A 13,321-nucleotide genomic window follows, 5' to 3' on the forward strand; every position below is an offset into this window, starting at 1 on the left:
GACATATTATAAAAATCAGACTTTATGTTTAATTGCTATAATTGGGTCTCCAGTGCTTCTATCAACCTAGAAAATGTGAAAAAGATCAACCCAGTAAAACCATTCTCTCCAAACATGTGAAAAATAGATCATTGAAATTTGCCTCCCCTTGTGATGTCAGAAGGGGATCTTATTATAATAATACTGCCATTCATATCTGCACTATCCAACCACAACCCTGCCATTTAGTGCAGCGAGAGAAAAATAATTGACAGCACAATTTAGTTACAATTTCATCAAATAATCATTATGGTGATCAGTGTTTGCATTATTATCAGCGTCATTTGCATTTTAAAGGACACACCCAAAAACAGCACATATTTGCTCACACCTACAAAGTGTCAATTTAACATGTTTTAATAAATTATCTGTGGGATACTTTGAGCTAAAACTTCACATATGTACTCTGGAGACACCAAAGATTTATTTGACTTCTTGTGAAAAAAGTCATGTGAAATCTCCCCTTTAATGGTTTCACTGGTTTAAACTATAGTTTAGCGTGACATGAAAACGACAGTAAAAAGTTTTTATTTATTAATCATTCCATCTGTACATTGTAAAAACATAATTTGTAAGACAGTGCAAATATTCTCATCAGAATCCTCGTTAGATGAAAGCAGCTCGGCTCGGATTTACAGTCAGAAGCACGACGTCCAAGACCACGACACAGAAGCCATAGAAGAATAAACTACCATTACAAAAATCCAGTGAGATCTGCAGGGCGGGACTGGAGATCCACATGGTTACATTAACCGTTACCATGGCAATGAGAGGAGGAGCACTGGCAGTTTGATTGGCACATTCACTGTCCTATCAGCATTAGCTCCTGTAGGAGACTCCTCCCCTACCGTCTCAGACTGGCAGTAAAAAGATGCTCACGTCTCATTTGTAATTTAACCAGAACGTCTGTCCATCAGAACACAAAGATTTTGTCTCTTTGAACCGTATCCAGATCATCATCCATAGTAAGCAGAACCTAACACAGACAGACAGACGTTTAATGTAATGCTTTGATTTCATTTGGTTTGTTCAGGTTGAACTGTGAACTCACCAGGAAGGATCCAAACATGGCGATTGATGACAAGAAGTGCCAAATATCATGATCATCAAAGAAGGAGAGCAGGATACACTCACGATTGTGTTCACGAGACTCAGCCGGAGTTTTCTGGTGACACAGTTTGATTCAGATCAGAGTGAATGAATGTATGCAGGTAATATATACATATATTAAAGTTGTGTTATATTGTGTAGTATGTGTCTTTAACCTCCTAAGACCTGAGATTTGGTTTGTCTTTGTTTCAGATTTCTTCCAGATATTTTGGGGTTATGAGGAAGAACCAATAAATATAATAATCAAATATTTTTTCTTTGAACATGAAGCAGTGTAAGTGTGCACGGTTCCAGTTACACACAATTAAGTGTTATGGTGCAAACAACAAAAAAATGTGATGTGCACATATGTGAACATCCAGGTCTTAGGAGGTTAAATAATATTACAATATAGCTCAACAACAAATCAACATTGGCTTTTGCTACTACATCAAAATATTAGGAACACAATTTTTATCACACAATTCTGTCATCTTTAAATGAGAAGATTTCCTGTCTGACACATAAACTGAGGTCTCTGTATTTTAGCACAACTAGATCACTTTATTGTCCATTTAGTAGAGCAATTCATATCAATATCTTTCTTTTATTATAAGTGCAATATAATAAACCTGCATGATATTAAATCACACTGTAAAAGAAACTGTCTATTTTACATCATGCAGCTTGTATAGAGTCCAAACGATACATATATTAGGAAGTAAAAAAGTCAGATAATGACACATCGGACGTTGTTAGGGTTATTTATTATAGTATAGTACACATGTATCACAGTATATTATACTACAGTACTGTACACATAATACATTATATACATTAACACAATATACTGTATATAAATAAATCCAATGCAATGATCACTCACAAATGTGCTGATCAAACAATTATAATAATCTAATATAAGCAAACAATTTAACAATAAACTTTATTATCCAAAATGAATCATTAGCAGTTTTAAGGGATGACATTAACTTTATATTGGACTTATGGAGTCATTGTTTATTGAAGCAGTCATGGAGTCATGTGTAATGTACTGCACAACGTTTTTCTATCAGTCCTGACTTTAGACTTTTATTAAACTAAATTTTTTTTTCTGTTTCATTTTGCGAGCGTGTGAAAGATGTGCAAGCTTATTTAATCAACTGCTCATAAAATATCTAAGAAAGCAAATACTTAATCATTTACAAGCAGTTCTGTGTTCGGTAAAAAAAACCCTGTTCATATCGGCTGCATATCTGCAGCTTATATGCTGATACAGATATATCTGCGACAGGCTCATAAAATCAGCAAAACGTTAAATCAATCGTGCTCTATTGTACACTGATCACAGGAAGTACAGAGAGAGATTGAGTCTTACCTGCCACGTACTGAGACCTTGAAAGAAGAAGAAGAGAGCGAAACCCCAAACCACAGCCGTGAAGAGAATACACACCACAGCCAGACACTGAATTCTCTCACCACTGCGCAACTACACAACAAAACAACACAAAACACAACAACTGAATCACAATGATGAGGTATAGATGAGAGTCACTGATGATGTCACCGTGAGAGCCGTACCTTCATGATGATGTAAAAGGCACAATACAGCAACAGGTTACATATGGCAATGGCCAGAAGATACGAGGCAAAGTCATTGGGTCGTTTGATGAGACCGTATGCCGCACTGTAAACACACACACACACACAAACAAACACACACACACACACACCCACACACACACACGGGTCACTGGTGCATTCATGTGTGATTCAGAGAAAGAGATATACGATGATAGACTTACAGGGACCAGTTCACAATGTTTCCCATCACCAGCAGAACCATTCGATCCTAAAGACACACAGAGACACACAGAAACACATGAGAGAGATTCACAACTACAACTGTGTGTGTGTGTGTGTGTGTGTGTGTGTGTGTGTGTGTGTGTTTGTGTTTGTACTCACAATGTACATGGGTCCACTGCACTGTCGAATACAATCTGTGTAAATCACATGAAAGATCCTGCGCATGGTCCCAGAGTCTGAAACAAACACACACAGTTCAAACCACTAGCGTGTCCAATAGATCATACGTATGTGTGTGTGTGTGTGTGTTTGTGTGTGTGTCTTACCCAGTCTCCAGCGGCCCATGTAGTACAGTTGTGTACTCAGCAGCAGTGTAGCCAGTATGTGTATGACAGAGAAAATAATCCAGAACACCGAGTTACCTTTACCAAACACCTGACACACACACACAACAGGTGAATGTTTTTGTATGTGATCAGTTAAATCAGAGGTGTTATAGGTGATCGTCACATGAGATGAATGTTTAATTGTGTGTTTGATTTTTCTCACCACTCCCAACACAGAGAAGAAGATGACGGCAGCCAGACAGGCGTACGCCGAGTATGCGCTAGCGTTAATGTCCGGGTGTCTCTTCTGATAGAGCTTTAACATACACAATCCAGCTATCATATACATGAACGATGTGTCTGAAACACACACACACACATTAGATATAACACAACATCAGTGTCAAACACTGACACACATGAACACTAAACTGTGCTCACCGAACTGAAAGTTAGTGTAATTTGGGCAGACGTGGTAGCAGGCGCTGAGCAACCCCTCCATCATCAGTGCCGTTCCCATCGCATAATACAAACCAAAGTGTTTAGGAATACCACACTCCTGAAATAAACACACACACACATGTTACAGATCTTCTTATGTCAGTAAAGGTGTGTGTTTGTGAAGCTTTGTGTGTTCTCACCAGTGCTGTGGTGTCTTTACGATCGAGGGCTCGACTATGAAGGATGTCTCTCTGAAGAACGATGAGTAAGAAGAGCAGACCCAGTAACACGTAACCCAGATTACTCAGGATGTTATTGAAGGAACTGCACACACACACGAGCGCTACATTAGTTAGTTATCTACTAGTTAATAATCTCTAATGATTATTAAACACACAAACCTGAGCGCGCCAAGAGGGTGTGCACACAGGAAATTGTAATAACAGATGTCTTGGTTTCCCGTGACGTTAACAACCTATCAGAACACACATCAGTCATCGTAACGTTGAAGAAAGACAAAACAAACGATAACTGACGTCATCCACGTACCGTCTGATAGGTGATGACCAGCTGAATGACCGGAAGAGCATAAAACACTGCGATTGTAGAAATGTTCCTATAGAGAACAAACACACATCACTTACTGAAGTTACTCAAGGTTTAGCTGGTTAGCATAGTCAACATGACTTAAATTTATACCGTCTTTATTCATAGCAGGCCATTTAAAATGGCCAAAACAAAACTTTTTTTATGTACCGGTATTGTAATCAGTGTTGGGGAAAGTTACTTTTAAATGTAATTCATTACAATATTAACTTACTCACAAAAAAGCAACTAATTGTGTTAATAAGTTAGTTTTCATGGAAAGTAATGCTTACGTTACTTTTTAGTTACTTTTGCATTACTTTTTCTTAGCTGAGGCTTGATCTCTTTCAGGCCTTGCAGGTGTTTTTATGACTGAAAAGTTCTACATTCAGAAATTGCAAAAACACAAAAAAGTCGAGCTCTGGCCTGCCATCTCAGTTTATGACTCAAACTGTTCCCATACAGGCGTGTAAGCATAGAGTGCATAATGTGACTACGTTTAGTTTAATTCAGTACATCATTTTTTAAATTAAATTAATTAAACTAAAAAAGTAACTTGCATTACTTTTTTGAAAAAGTAACTGAAATATTAATGTGTACATTTAAAAAGTAATGTGTTACTTTACTTGTTACTTTAGAAAATTAATATTAAGTAATGCACGTTACTTGTAATGCGTTACTTTACTCATTACTTGTAATGCGTTACTTTACTCGTTACTTCGGAAAAGTAATATTACGTAATGCTCGTTACTTGTAATGCGTTACTTTACTTATTACTTGTAATGCGTTACTTTACTCGTTACTTATTATTACGTAATGCACGTTACTTGTAATGCGTTACTTTACTTATTACTTGTAATGCGTTACTTTAGTCGTTACTTATTATTACGTAATGCACGTTACTTGTAATGCGTTACTTTACTCATTACTTGTAATGCGTTACTTTACTCGTTACTTATTATTACGTAATGCACGTTACTTGTAATGCGTTACTTTACTCATTACTTGTAATGCGTTACTTTACTCGTTACTTATTATTACGTAATGCACGTTACTTGTAATGCGTTACTTTACTCATTACTTGTAATGCGTTACTTTAGTCGTTACTTCAGAAAAGTAATATTATTACGTAATGCACGTTACTTGTAATGCGTTACTTTACTCATTACTTGTAATGCGTTACTTTACTCGTTACTTATTATTACGTAATGCACGTTACTTGTAATGCGTTACTTTACTTATTACTTGTAATGCGTTACTTTACTCGTTACTTATTATTACGTAATGCACGTTACTTGTAATGCGTTACTTTACTTATTACTTGTAATGCATTAGGCTTTATGTCGTAGGACAGTCTTTTAGGACATTAATGTTGAGTGGTCAGATTGTCTAGAAGGTGTGGTTGAGATGAATGAGTGTGATAGCTGTCAGATGTTTCTCACTCACCAGAAGTAGATCTGATATTTCTTGCTGAGGATGCGTTTGTCTTTGCGAGCGAGATCCGACACACACAGAAACTTCTGTGATTAGAAAACAAAATAAGAAGTCAGTTTAAACCTCGCTTTGAGCTCTTTCTTTCTTCTTTGTACCGACTGATTCCCACCTTCGTACGGACGATGTTTTTATCCGAGTCGATGTCGGCCAGCGTGTCATAATCGTCCTCTTCGACCGAACTCAAAGACTCCTGACGACTGCGAGCGACGCTCTCTAACAAACGATCTGCGTGTGAGACACATAAATCATTGACACTTACTGAACGGTTAGTGATTGTGGCGACATAAACTCCCTTTACAGAGGTCAACATCATCATCATCATCATCATCACTGAATTATTCATGAGATCATCTGTAATCAGCATAAACCGTAACACGGTTACTTTACTTTACTCGCTCCAGCTGCTGAAAACAAATTCTTAATGTATCATCATATATATCATTACTCAAGATTACTCAAGAATATTCATTTCATGGGGCATCAGACCAATGATTGAGATGTTTGATTCTGTGGGGATTTTACATGGGCGTGCTGATTGGCTGATTTATAAAGTGGGCGTGTCACCAATGCGGATGGCTACATGATGTGCTGTGATTGATCTGCGTTTAAAAGTCTCCAATCCTGTGACAAAAATAAACCATTTAAAGAGCAGAGGAGAGAGAGGACAGGACAAACATCTGACAATACAAACACTGAATACTGCTGTGTACCTGTGTGTGTGTATATTTGTGTGTGTTTGTGTACCTGTGTATCCGTAGTTTCCATCAGTTGAACTGTTTGTGACGGCCTCAGAGCTCAATGTGCTGCCATTATCAGCTGAAGAGAGAGAGATAGAGAGAGATAGACATTTACACACAGAGTCCTCACTACGTCACGCCCCTTACGCTATTGTTTCTGTCTCTTGTTCACACAGAATGTGATGGCAATGTTACTACTATAGGTCCTCTTTACAGGAGAGATCTCAGATCATTTACTGGACATGTTTGTGTTCACACAGAAGACTCTTTGACTATTTTACAGATATTTTCTGTGCCCAAAGTGTTGTGTGAATGGGGTTAGAGGTTCAAACAAATCTAATGATTAGTAATCATTAATCTTCACATTCATGTACTCACCAAATGAGACGTATTCATAGGGTGACACAGGAGCCTTTCCTAAAACACACACAGAGTCAAATCAATGAGAAAAGTGTTGATCTTAAAGCTGAAGTATAGTCCAGTTTTTACACAGATGTGATGGTCCAAGTACAGTGTGTATGCTGCAGAAGATTGTCAGCGTACTGTATGAGCACTGAAGAGTTTTTCAAACCTCGTGTACATCGTACTTACACGGTTGAACATTCACGTACACATAAAAGACAAACTATACTCTTGACTTTACTCTGATTATTATACAGTTAGTGTTAATACAGTTAGTATTATTAAACCTTCATAGATAACATGCACGTTTCTACAGTCTTCAGAGGTCAAACCATACACACACGCGCACGCACACACACATTATTATATATTATTATTATTATAAATTATAAATGGTTAAAGAGTTAGGCTTGCACCTTACACACACACACACATGCATTAAACACATACACAAACTGTGAGTGACAGCACACAGATAAATCAGTGTTGTGTGTTAAAAAGACACACACTCATACATATACACTCGCACACCTCTTACCCAAGAGAGATGCTGTAGATATAGATGCAGAAAAAAACAAGAGGATGAAAGAGAACATTTTATCATTAAAACAGACACTTTAACAAACAAACATACATACAGAGTACAACACACACAAACACGCACACACAAACACACACACCTGTCTCTGCAGGAGAGGCATCACCTGGCTGCAGAAGCCCCTCCCTCTTCTTGTTCATCCTGTAGAGAGAGACATGATTCTCATTTACCTCACATCACTAACATACAACAGTGACATCACACACACACACATGCACACACACACACGCACGCACGCACACACACACACACACACACGCACACACGCACACACACACACTTACCTCTTATTCTCCACACAAGCCACTAGAAATGTGATCAGATATAAGGAGAGGAAGATTCCCAGACAGAAGAGCATTCCCATAACATACACCTCAGCTACAGGGACAGAGAAAATACATACATGAATGAACAGATGAATGAATGAACAGACGAATGAATGAACAGATGAATAAGTTAATGAATGAACAGGTGAATAAGTAAATTAAAAGATGAACGAATTAATGAACAGATGAATGAATGAACAGATGAATAAATGAATGACTGAACAGGTGAATAAGTGAATGAACAGATGAATGAGTGAACGAATGAACAAATGAATGAACAGACGAATGAATGAATGAATGAACAGGTGAATAAGTGAATGAACAGATGAATAACTGAACAGATGAATGAACAGATGAATGAATGATTAAACAGATGAATGAATGAATAAATGAATGAACAGATGAATAAATGAATGGGTGAATGAATTAATGAACAGATGAATAATTGAGCAGATGAATGAATGAATGAATGAACACATGAATAAATGAATGAACAGATGAATGAATGAATGAATGAACGGTGTAGATCTCACAGTTAATGGCAGGAGATACGATCACATCCAGAGTTTTACTTCGATTTCCAGCATCAAACAGCTCATCTGAAACACAAACACACATTCAGACACACAGTAAAGTCACGCTGTAATGCGTTCTGATTGGCCTGATGATCGTGCGTTCTGATTGGTCTAACCGGGTGAGAGCGGATAAAATCTCAGCGGCCCTCCACACGCCTCATCTTCAGTCTTCACCACCACAACCACATAAAAACTGTTACTGGGAAAATCTTTCCTCTGCAAAGAGACACAAGACTCACATCACACATACTGGACTGACATATCAATGTATACTTGTGTGTGTGTGTGTCTGTGTGTGTGTGTGTGTGTGTCTGTGTGTGTTTGTGTGTTACCTGCACTGTGATGGCACCTGTGGTGGTCATCGTCTGATACATCCCAATAAATGCCACATTATTATCTAAATCATAAACTGGACACTGAAAAAACAAAGAGAAAGACAGATATGAGCACGTGTACGTGTGTGTGTGTGTGTGTGTGTGTGTGTGTGTGTTTCTTACCTGGATGTCCTGTATAGACATAACTGAACATGGGAAGTTCTTCTGTGAATTCACCTTCACAATCACTGTGTCCATACCCTCAGGAAACACATACTTTAAAAACTAAACACAAACACACAATCATTACACTCCAGAACTGCAGTAATACACTGATTTCTAAGCTCATGTGTGTGTGTTTGTGTACCTGAGGTTGAGATGGTGTCGCATTAAAGCTGAATTTCTTGTCTGTCCTGTAAACATACAGAGAAAACAAAGTTTCAGTGATCAGAGACGCACAATGCATAACTCTCTGATGTTTACTACACTACTAAAACAACTAAACATTTCTCTAAATCATAACTGACAGGTTGTTCATTTTCAACACAATGTTTCATTGTTCATGGATCAGTTTTTTCCAGGATGCAATAAAATAAAAGTTGTTGAGATTGATGACACTCAATGTTTTGTTAGTACAGAAGTGAAGTTATTGCGTCTGTCTATCAGATTGACGTGTGATCCTGTCAAAGGTCTATATAGCACTACTAAACCTGACTGGTAAGATAAGACATAATATATTATGAGTAACTCACTGCAGAATGAAGCTGTCTACACGACTGACTCGCAGCTGATAATGAACTGATGTACTGGAGAGAGTCGACACGTCCACATAGAAGAACTGCATCTCTGATACGGCTTTAGTAGGCGGCTGACACAGCGTACGGCCCACCTGAGTGTATTGATATTTCCTCTGATACCTGAAGAGATGACACATCATCATACATTAACTTACATACTATTATATCACAGGACTGGTGAATGCTTGATTCTGATTGGCTGAAAAATGTTTCATGGGTGTTTTTCTATAAGTGCACACCTGACCTGACAAATGTTTTAACTCTTTTTTTTTTTTTTTAAGTTGCCAGCCTGCGCCAGCAGTTTTTTTATGATTTTCACAAAATTGAATGCTTTCCAGAAAATGTTCTTCTTTAAATACATAAATATACAATATATCAAATAAAAAACAGACCCTCTGCTTACAAACAAAATGGGAAAGAAAAGTTTCATCCTATCTTCATTTGTTTTCTTTTATCACCTCTCAAATATTGGTAGGTTTCTTTAAAAATACCAATTTTTGATCAAAAAGCTGAAATAATTGTATTTTTGTAAAGGATTTTTGTTAGAGATCAGATTCAGAGCGATGAATGAAACATACATAGAGTTATTACTGTTTTTGGATCAGTGGATTCTTTAGTGTTTTATAAGTTGAGTAAGAGTGACACCTAGTGGATAATAGCAGAAAAATGGATTGTCATAAAAATTCTTCATTGGCAGGCAAAGAGTTAAAATAACTACCAGAGTGATGTTTGTGGTAATCATGGTATAAGAGGAAAAAATTACTACTATTCTTGAATTATTTGAAAATAATTCACACCCGCGGTGTAACTCCGATTTAGGGCTATTAAACATGACTAATCATTTACAGAATAAAAGTTTTTGTTTAAATTATATATATATATATATATATATATATATATATATATATATATATATATATATATATATATATATGTGTGTGTGTACAATAATTATGTGTATATATATATATATATAAATACACACACATGCATGTATATATTTAAGAAATATTTATATATGTATATACGTTTTTATATTTACATATAATTTATATTATAAATACTTAATATATTAATATATTTTTTCCTAAAAATATAAAATATTTACATGCATGTGTGTGTATTTATATATACAGAATTATTACACACGTATGATGGAAACAAACACTTTTATTCTGCAATCGATTAGTTGCGATTAATCGTTATGCTGCGTTCAGACCAGCCACGGCGTCTGGAACTCTCGCGGCGCAAATGAGGCGTTTAGCTTCTAGTTTGCGAGAATTGAGTGTTGCCGCGGCAAAAGCATGAGTTGAAAAACTTGAACTTGCACCGCGTTAACCAATCAGGAGCTTGCTCTAGTAGTGAAGTGATTACAGAAAGCGAGCGGAGTCGCAGAAGCCCCTCCTATGATGCCAATTTCTGCATGAATCTCTTGATGACTAGAATTTTGCGTCTTTTACGCGCAAATGAAGCGAGTAAACTCAAAATGTTCAAGCGGCAAACTACACCCGGTAGACGCAAATTTGATGCCTCAAACGTGGCTGGTGTGAACCCAGAGTTATACAGCGCTACTCTGCTTCGTGTTGTGACACATTACCATCTTGGGTGTGCTTTTTTTTTTTAAAAACTCAACAGCCCGTTGTCAATTATTCTTTATTTATTATATATCTATGTTTTACACATGTGATCAGTTATGAGACACGGTAACTTTGACTCCTCTCTATATACAGAAGTCTACAGTCTTTTACAAAATAAACCCTGAAGTCAAGAGAAAATGTAAATACTTTGTATTAAAGTGGACATATGATGAAAATCTGACTTCATGTTTAAGTGCTATAATTGTGTCCCCAGTGCTTCTATCAACCTAGAAAATGTGATAAAGATGAACACAGTAACTTAGTTTTGGTAAACCATTCTCTGCAAGCATGTGAAGAAAAAAAGGCATTGAAATGTGGCTCCCCTTGTGATGTCATAAGGGGATGCTATTATAATAAAACCGCCCCTTAATCTGCACTATCCAACCACGGCACTGCCAAAATTGACAGCACAGCTAAGTTTCAATGTCAACAAACCACCATTATGGTGATCAGTGTTTGCATTATCAGCTCATTTGCATTTTAAAGGACACACACAAATATGGATCATTTTTGTTCACACCTACAAAGTGTCAATTTTAACATCTTATAATAAATTATCTATATGAGCTAAAACTTCACATATGTACTCTGGGGACACCAAAGATGTATTTGACATCTTTAAAAACGTCTTGTGAAATGTCTCCTTTAAAACACAAGCAGCACATTTCCTGTCACATTATAAAATAGAGAAGTGAAAGTGACAGTTAGTTTCATGAGAAAAACACCAAATGTTCAGGTGAAGGGGTCAAAGTTCACCCATCGTATCTGAGTCCAAATAAAACTTGGATCATCAGACACACCCTTAACTACAGGTGTGGTCAGGATTATGGGACACGTTACGTGGCATCAGGTGTACTCACAAGCCTCTGAGAATGAGAGGAACCTGAAACGACAGAACCGCCTGTTTCTGACGGACCACGAACAGGACGGGACTTTGAGTGCTCTCAGACACCAACTCCACCGAAACCCGCACGCCCTCCGTCTGAGATAAACACACAGACACAGACAGTTAATAGAGTTGTTGTGATGAACGTAATAAAGTTTATGTGAATGAAGGTTCTGGTGCCTTGTTTCTGGACACGGTGTGGTTGTACGAGTAGATGGTCTGGTTGTCACTGGCGACGGTGTCGCTGTACGTCACATCAAACTGAGCGTCTTTATGGATGACCACATTTGTGCTGTCTGCTCCTCCTGGACACCAGCAGCACATCAGCATTAGGACGAGCCAACCGGGAGCGGACCGGACCCGGACCGAACCACAACACACCTGCAGCATCCTGGATCCTTCATCAGCCTGACAACACAACCAGAAACCCTCAAGACATCATTAGAATTATGAGATTTCATATTAACTGCTGCTATCTCAATACAGTACACACTTGATCATCTGCATGATTCATGACATTATTCATTTATAATAAGTGTTCATCATATTAGATTAATTTTATTTACACACCAGCTGCTTCATTTACATAAAAAACTCATTTAGTGATAGAAAGGGCGAAATACACCACCCCAAAATTTTCAATGCATATGTGTAAACTCTATCTCTCTATATATACATGTATATATAATCTATATGTGTATATTCTTCATACTCAGAGACATTATTATTATTATTATTATTATAGATGTATGTAAACAGACAGACAGACAAATGAACACTGACCGAATCTTCCGCTGACTTCTCATCCGCTGTACACGCGACAGATCTGACACAAACACATAATAACACAAACTCACAAAAACTCAATCTGATTTAGATTTAAACTCAAACCGGAGTCGTTCTCCTCTCTCTCTTTCTCTCGCGCTGTGCTCTGTTGTTGATACGGAAAGCCGTGTGCCAGTGACGTCATCGCGCACGAGTCATGTGACTGTCATTTGCTTGCCACGTCACGTTTGCGTTCCATACGTAAACAAACACATTTATATTCATATTACACAGCAATTTACACAAATGTGGTTTAAAAAGTTTAAAGCTCCATCACTGAAATATGTTTATACGAGCACGAGGACAAAGAGAGATTAACAAAACAATTCCTAACGATAGTCGAGGCGATACTTGATTGAGAAACTATACACAGAATATCTGTTCATTTAAGTTATCCATCTGTCAAAATCAACCTGTGCAGGGTTTAACCCCAGCATCTCAATT

General features: G+C 37.4%; 1 protein-coding gene across 2 annotated transcripts; it reads right to left on the bottom strand.

Moving 5' to 3' along the window:
• Nucleotides 1-551: 551 nt before the first annotated feature.
• Nucleotides 552-13,023, bottom strand: LOC141361480 (SID1 transmembrane family member 2-like). 2 transcript variants are annotated; one of them, XM_073862895.1, is made up of 29 exons: nt 12,836-13,023; nt 12,233-12,460; nt 12,027-12,148; nt 9,485-9,649; nt 9,100-9,145; nt 8,916-9,017; nt 8,751-8,834; nt 8,535-8,634; nt 8,377-8,442; nt 7,802-7,895; nt 7,600-7,658; nt 7,458-7,469; nt 6,896-6,934; nt 6,525-6,596; nt 6,345-6,401; nt 5,890-6,005; nt 5,733-5,806; nt 4,251-4,317; nt 4,103-4,176; nt 3,902-4,025; nt 3,702-3,819; nt 3,484-3,620; nt 3,261-3,369; nt 3,094-3,170; nt 2,934-2,980; nt 2,710-2,815; nt 2,507-2,617; nt 1,091-1,204; nt 552-1,015 (listed from the first exon to the last, which is right to left on the bottom strand). In XM_073862895.1, the coding sequence occupies exons 2-29, from the start codon at nt 12,440-12,442 to the stop codon at nt 953-955; spliced, it is 2,565 nt and encodes an 854-aa protein (XP_073718996.1). In that variant the 5' UTR covers nt 12,443-12,460; nt 12,836-13,023; the 3' UTR covers nt 552-952. The 2 variants fall into 2 exon arrangements, with proteins under 2 accessions (XP_073718996.1, XP_073718997.1); XM_073862896.1 differs by lacking the exon at nt 6,345-6,401 and having other exon boundaries at nt 12,836-13,022.
• Nucleotides 13,024-13,321: the final 298 nt, after the last annotated feature.

The sequence above is a fragment of the Misgurnus anguillicaudatus genome, chromosome 24, assembly GCF_027580225.2.
Source record: "Misgurnus anguillicaudatus chromosome 24, ASM2758022v2, whole genome shotgun sequence".
NCBI lineage: Eukaryota > Metazoa > Chordata > Actinopteri > Cypriniformes > Cobitidae > Misgurnus > Misgurnus anguillicaudatus.

What these genes read in the sequence shown, in the direction of transcription:
- LOC141361480 (XM_073862895.1), bottom strand. Translation starts at nt 12,442, where the DNA reads ATGCTGCAGGTGTGTTGTGGTTCGGTCCGGGTCCGGTCCGCTCCCGGT. An exon ending in CTATGAATACGTCTCATTTG is followed by an intron (nt 6,597 to 6,895) that starts GTGAGTACATGA and finishes CTCTCTCTTCAG; the next exon opens with CTGATAATGGCAGCACATTG. An exon ending in GCAGTGGACCCATGTACATT is followed by an intron (nt 2,981 to 3,093) that starts GTGAGTACAAAC and finishes GTGTGTCTTTAG; the next exon opens with GATCGAATGGTTCTGCTGGT.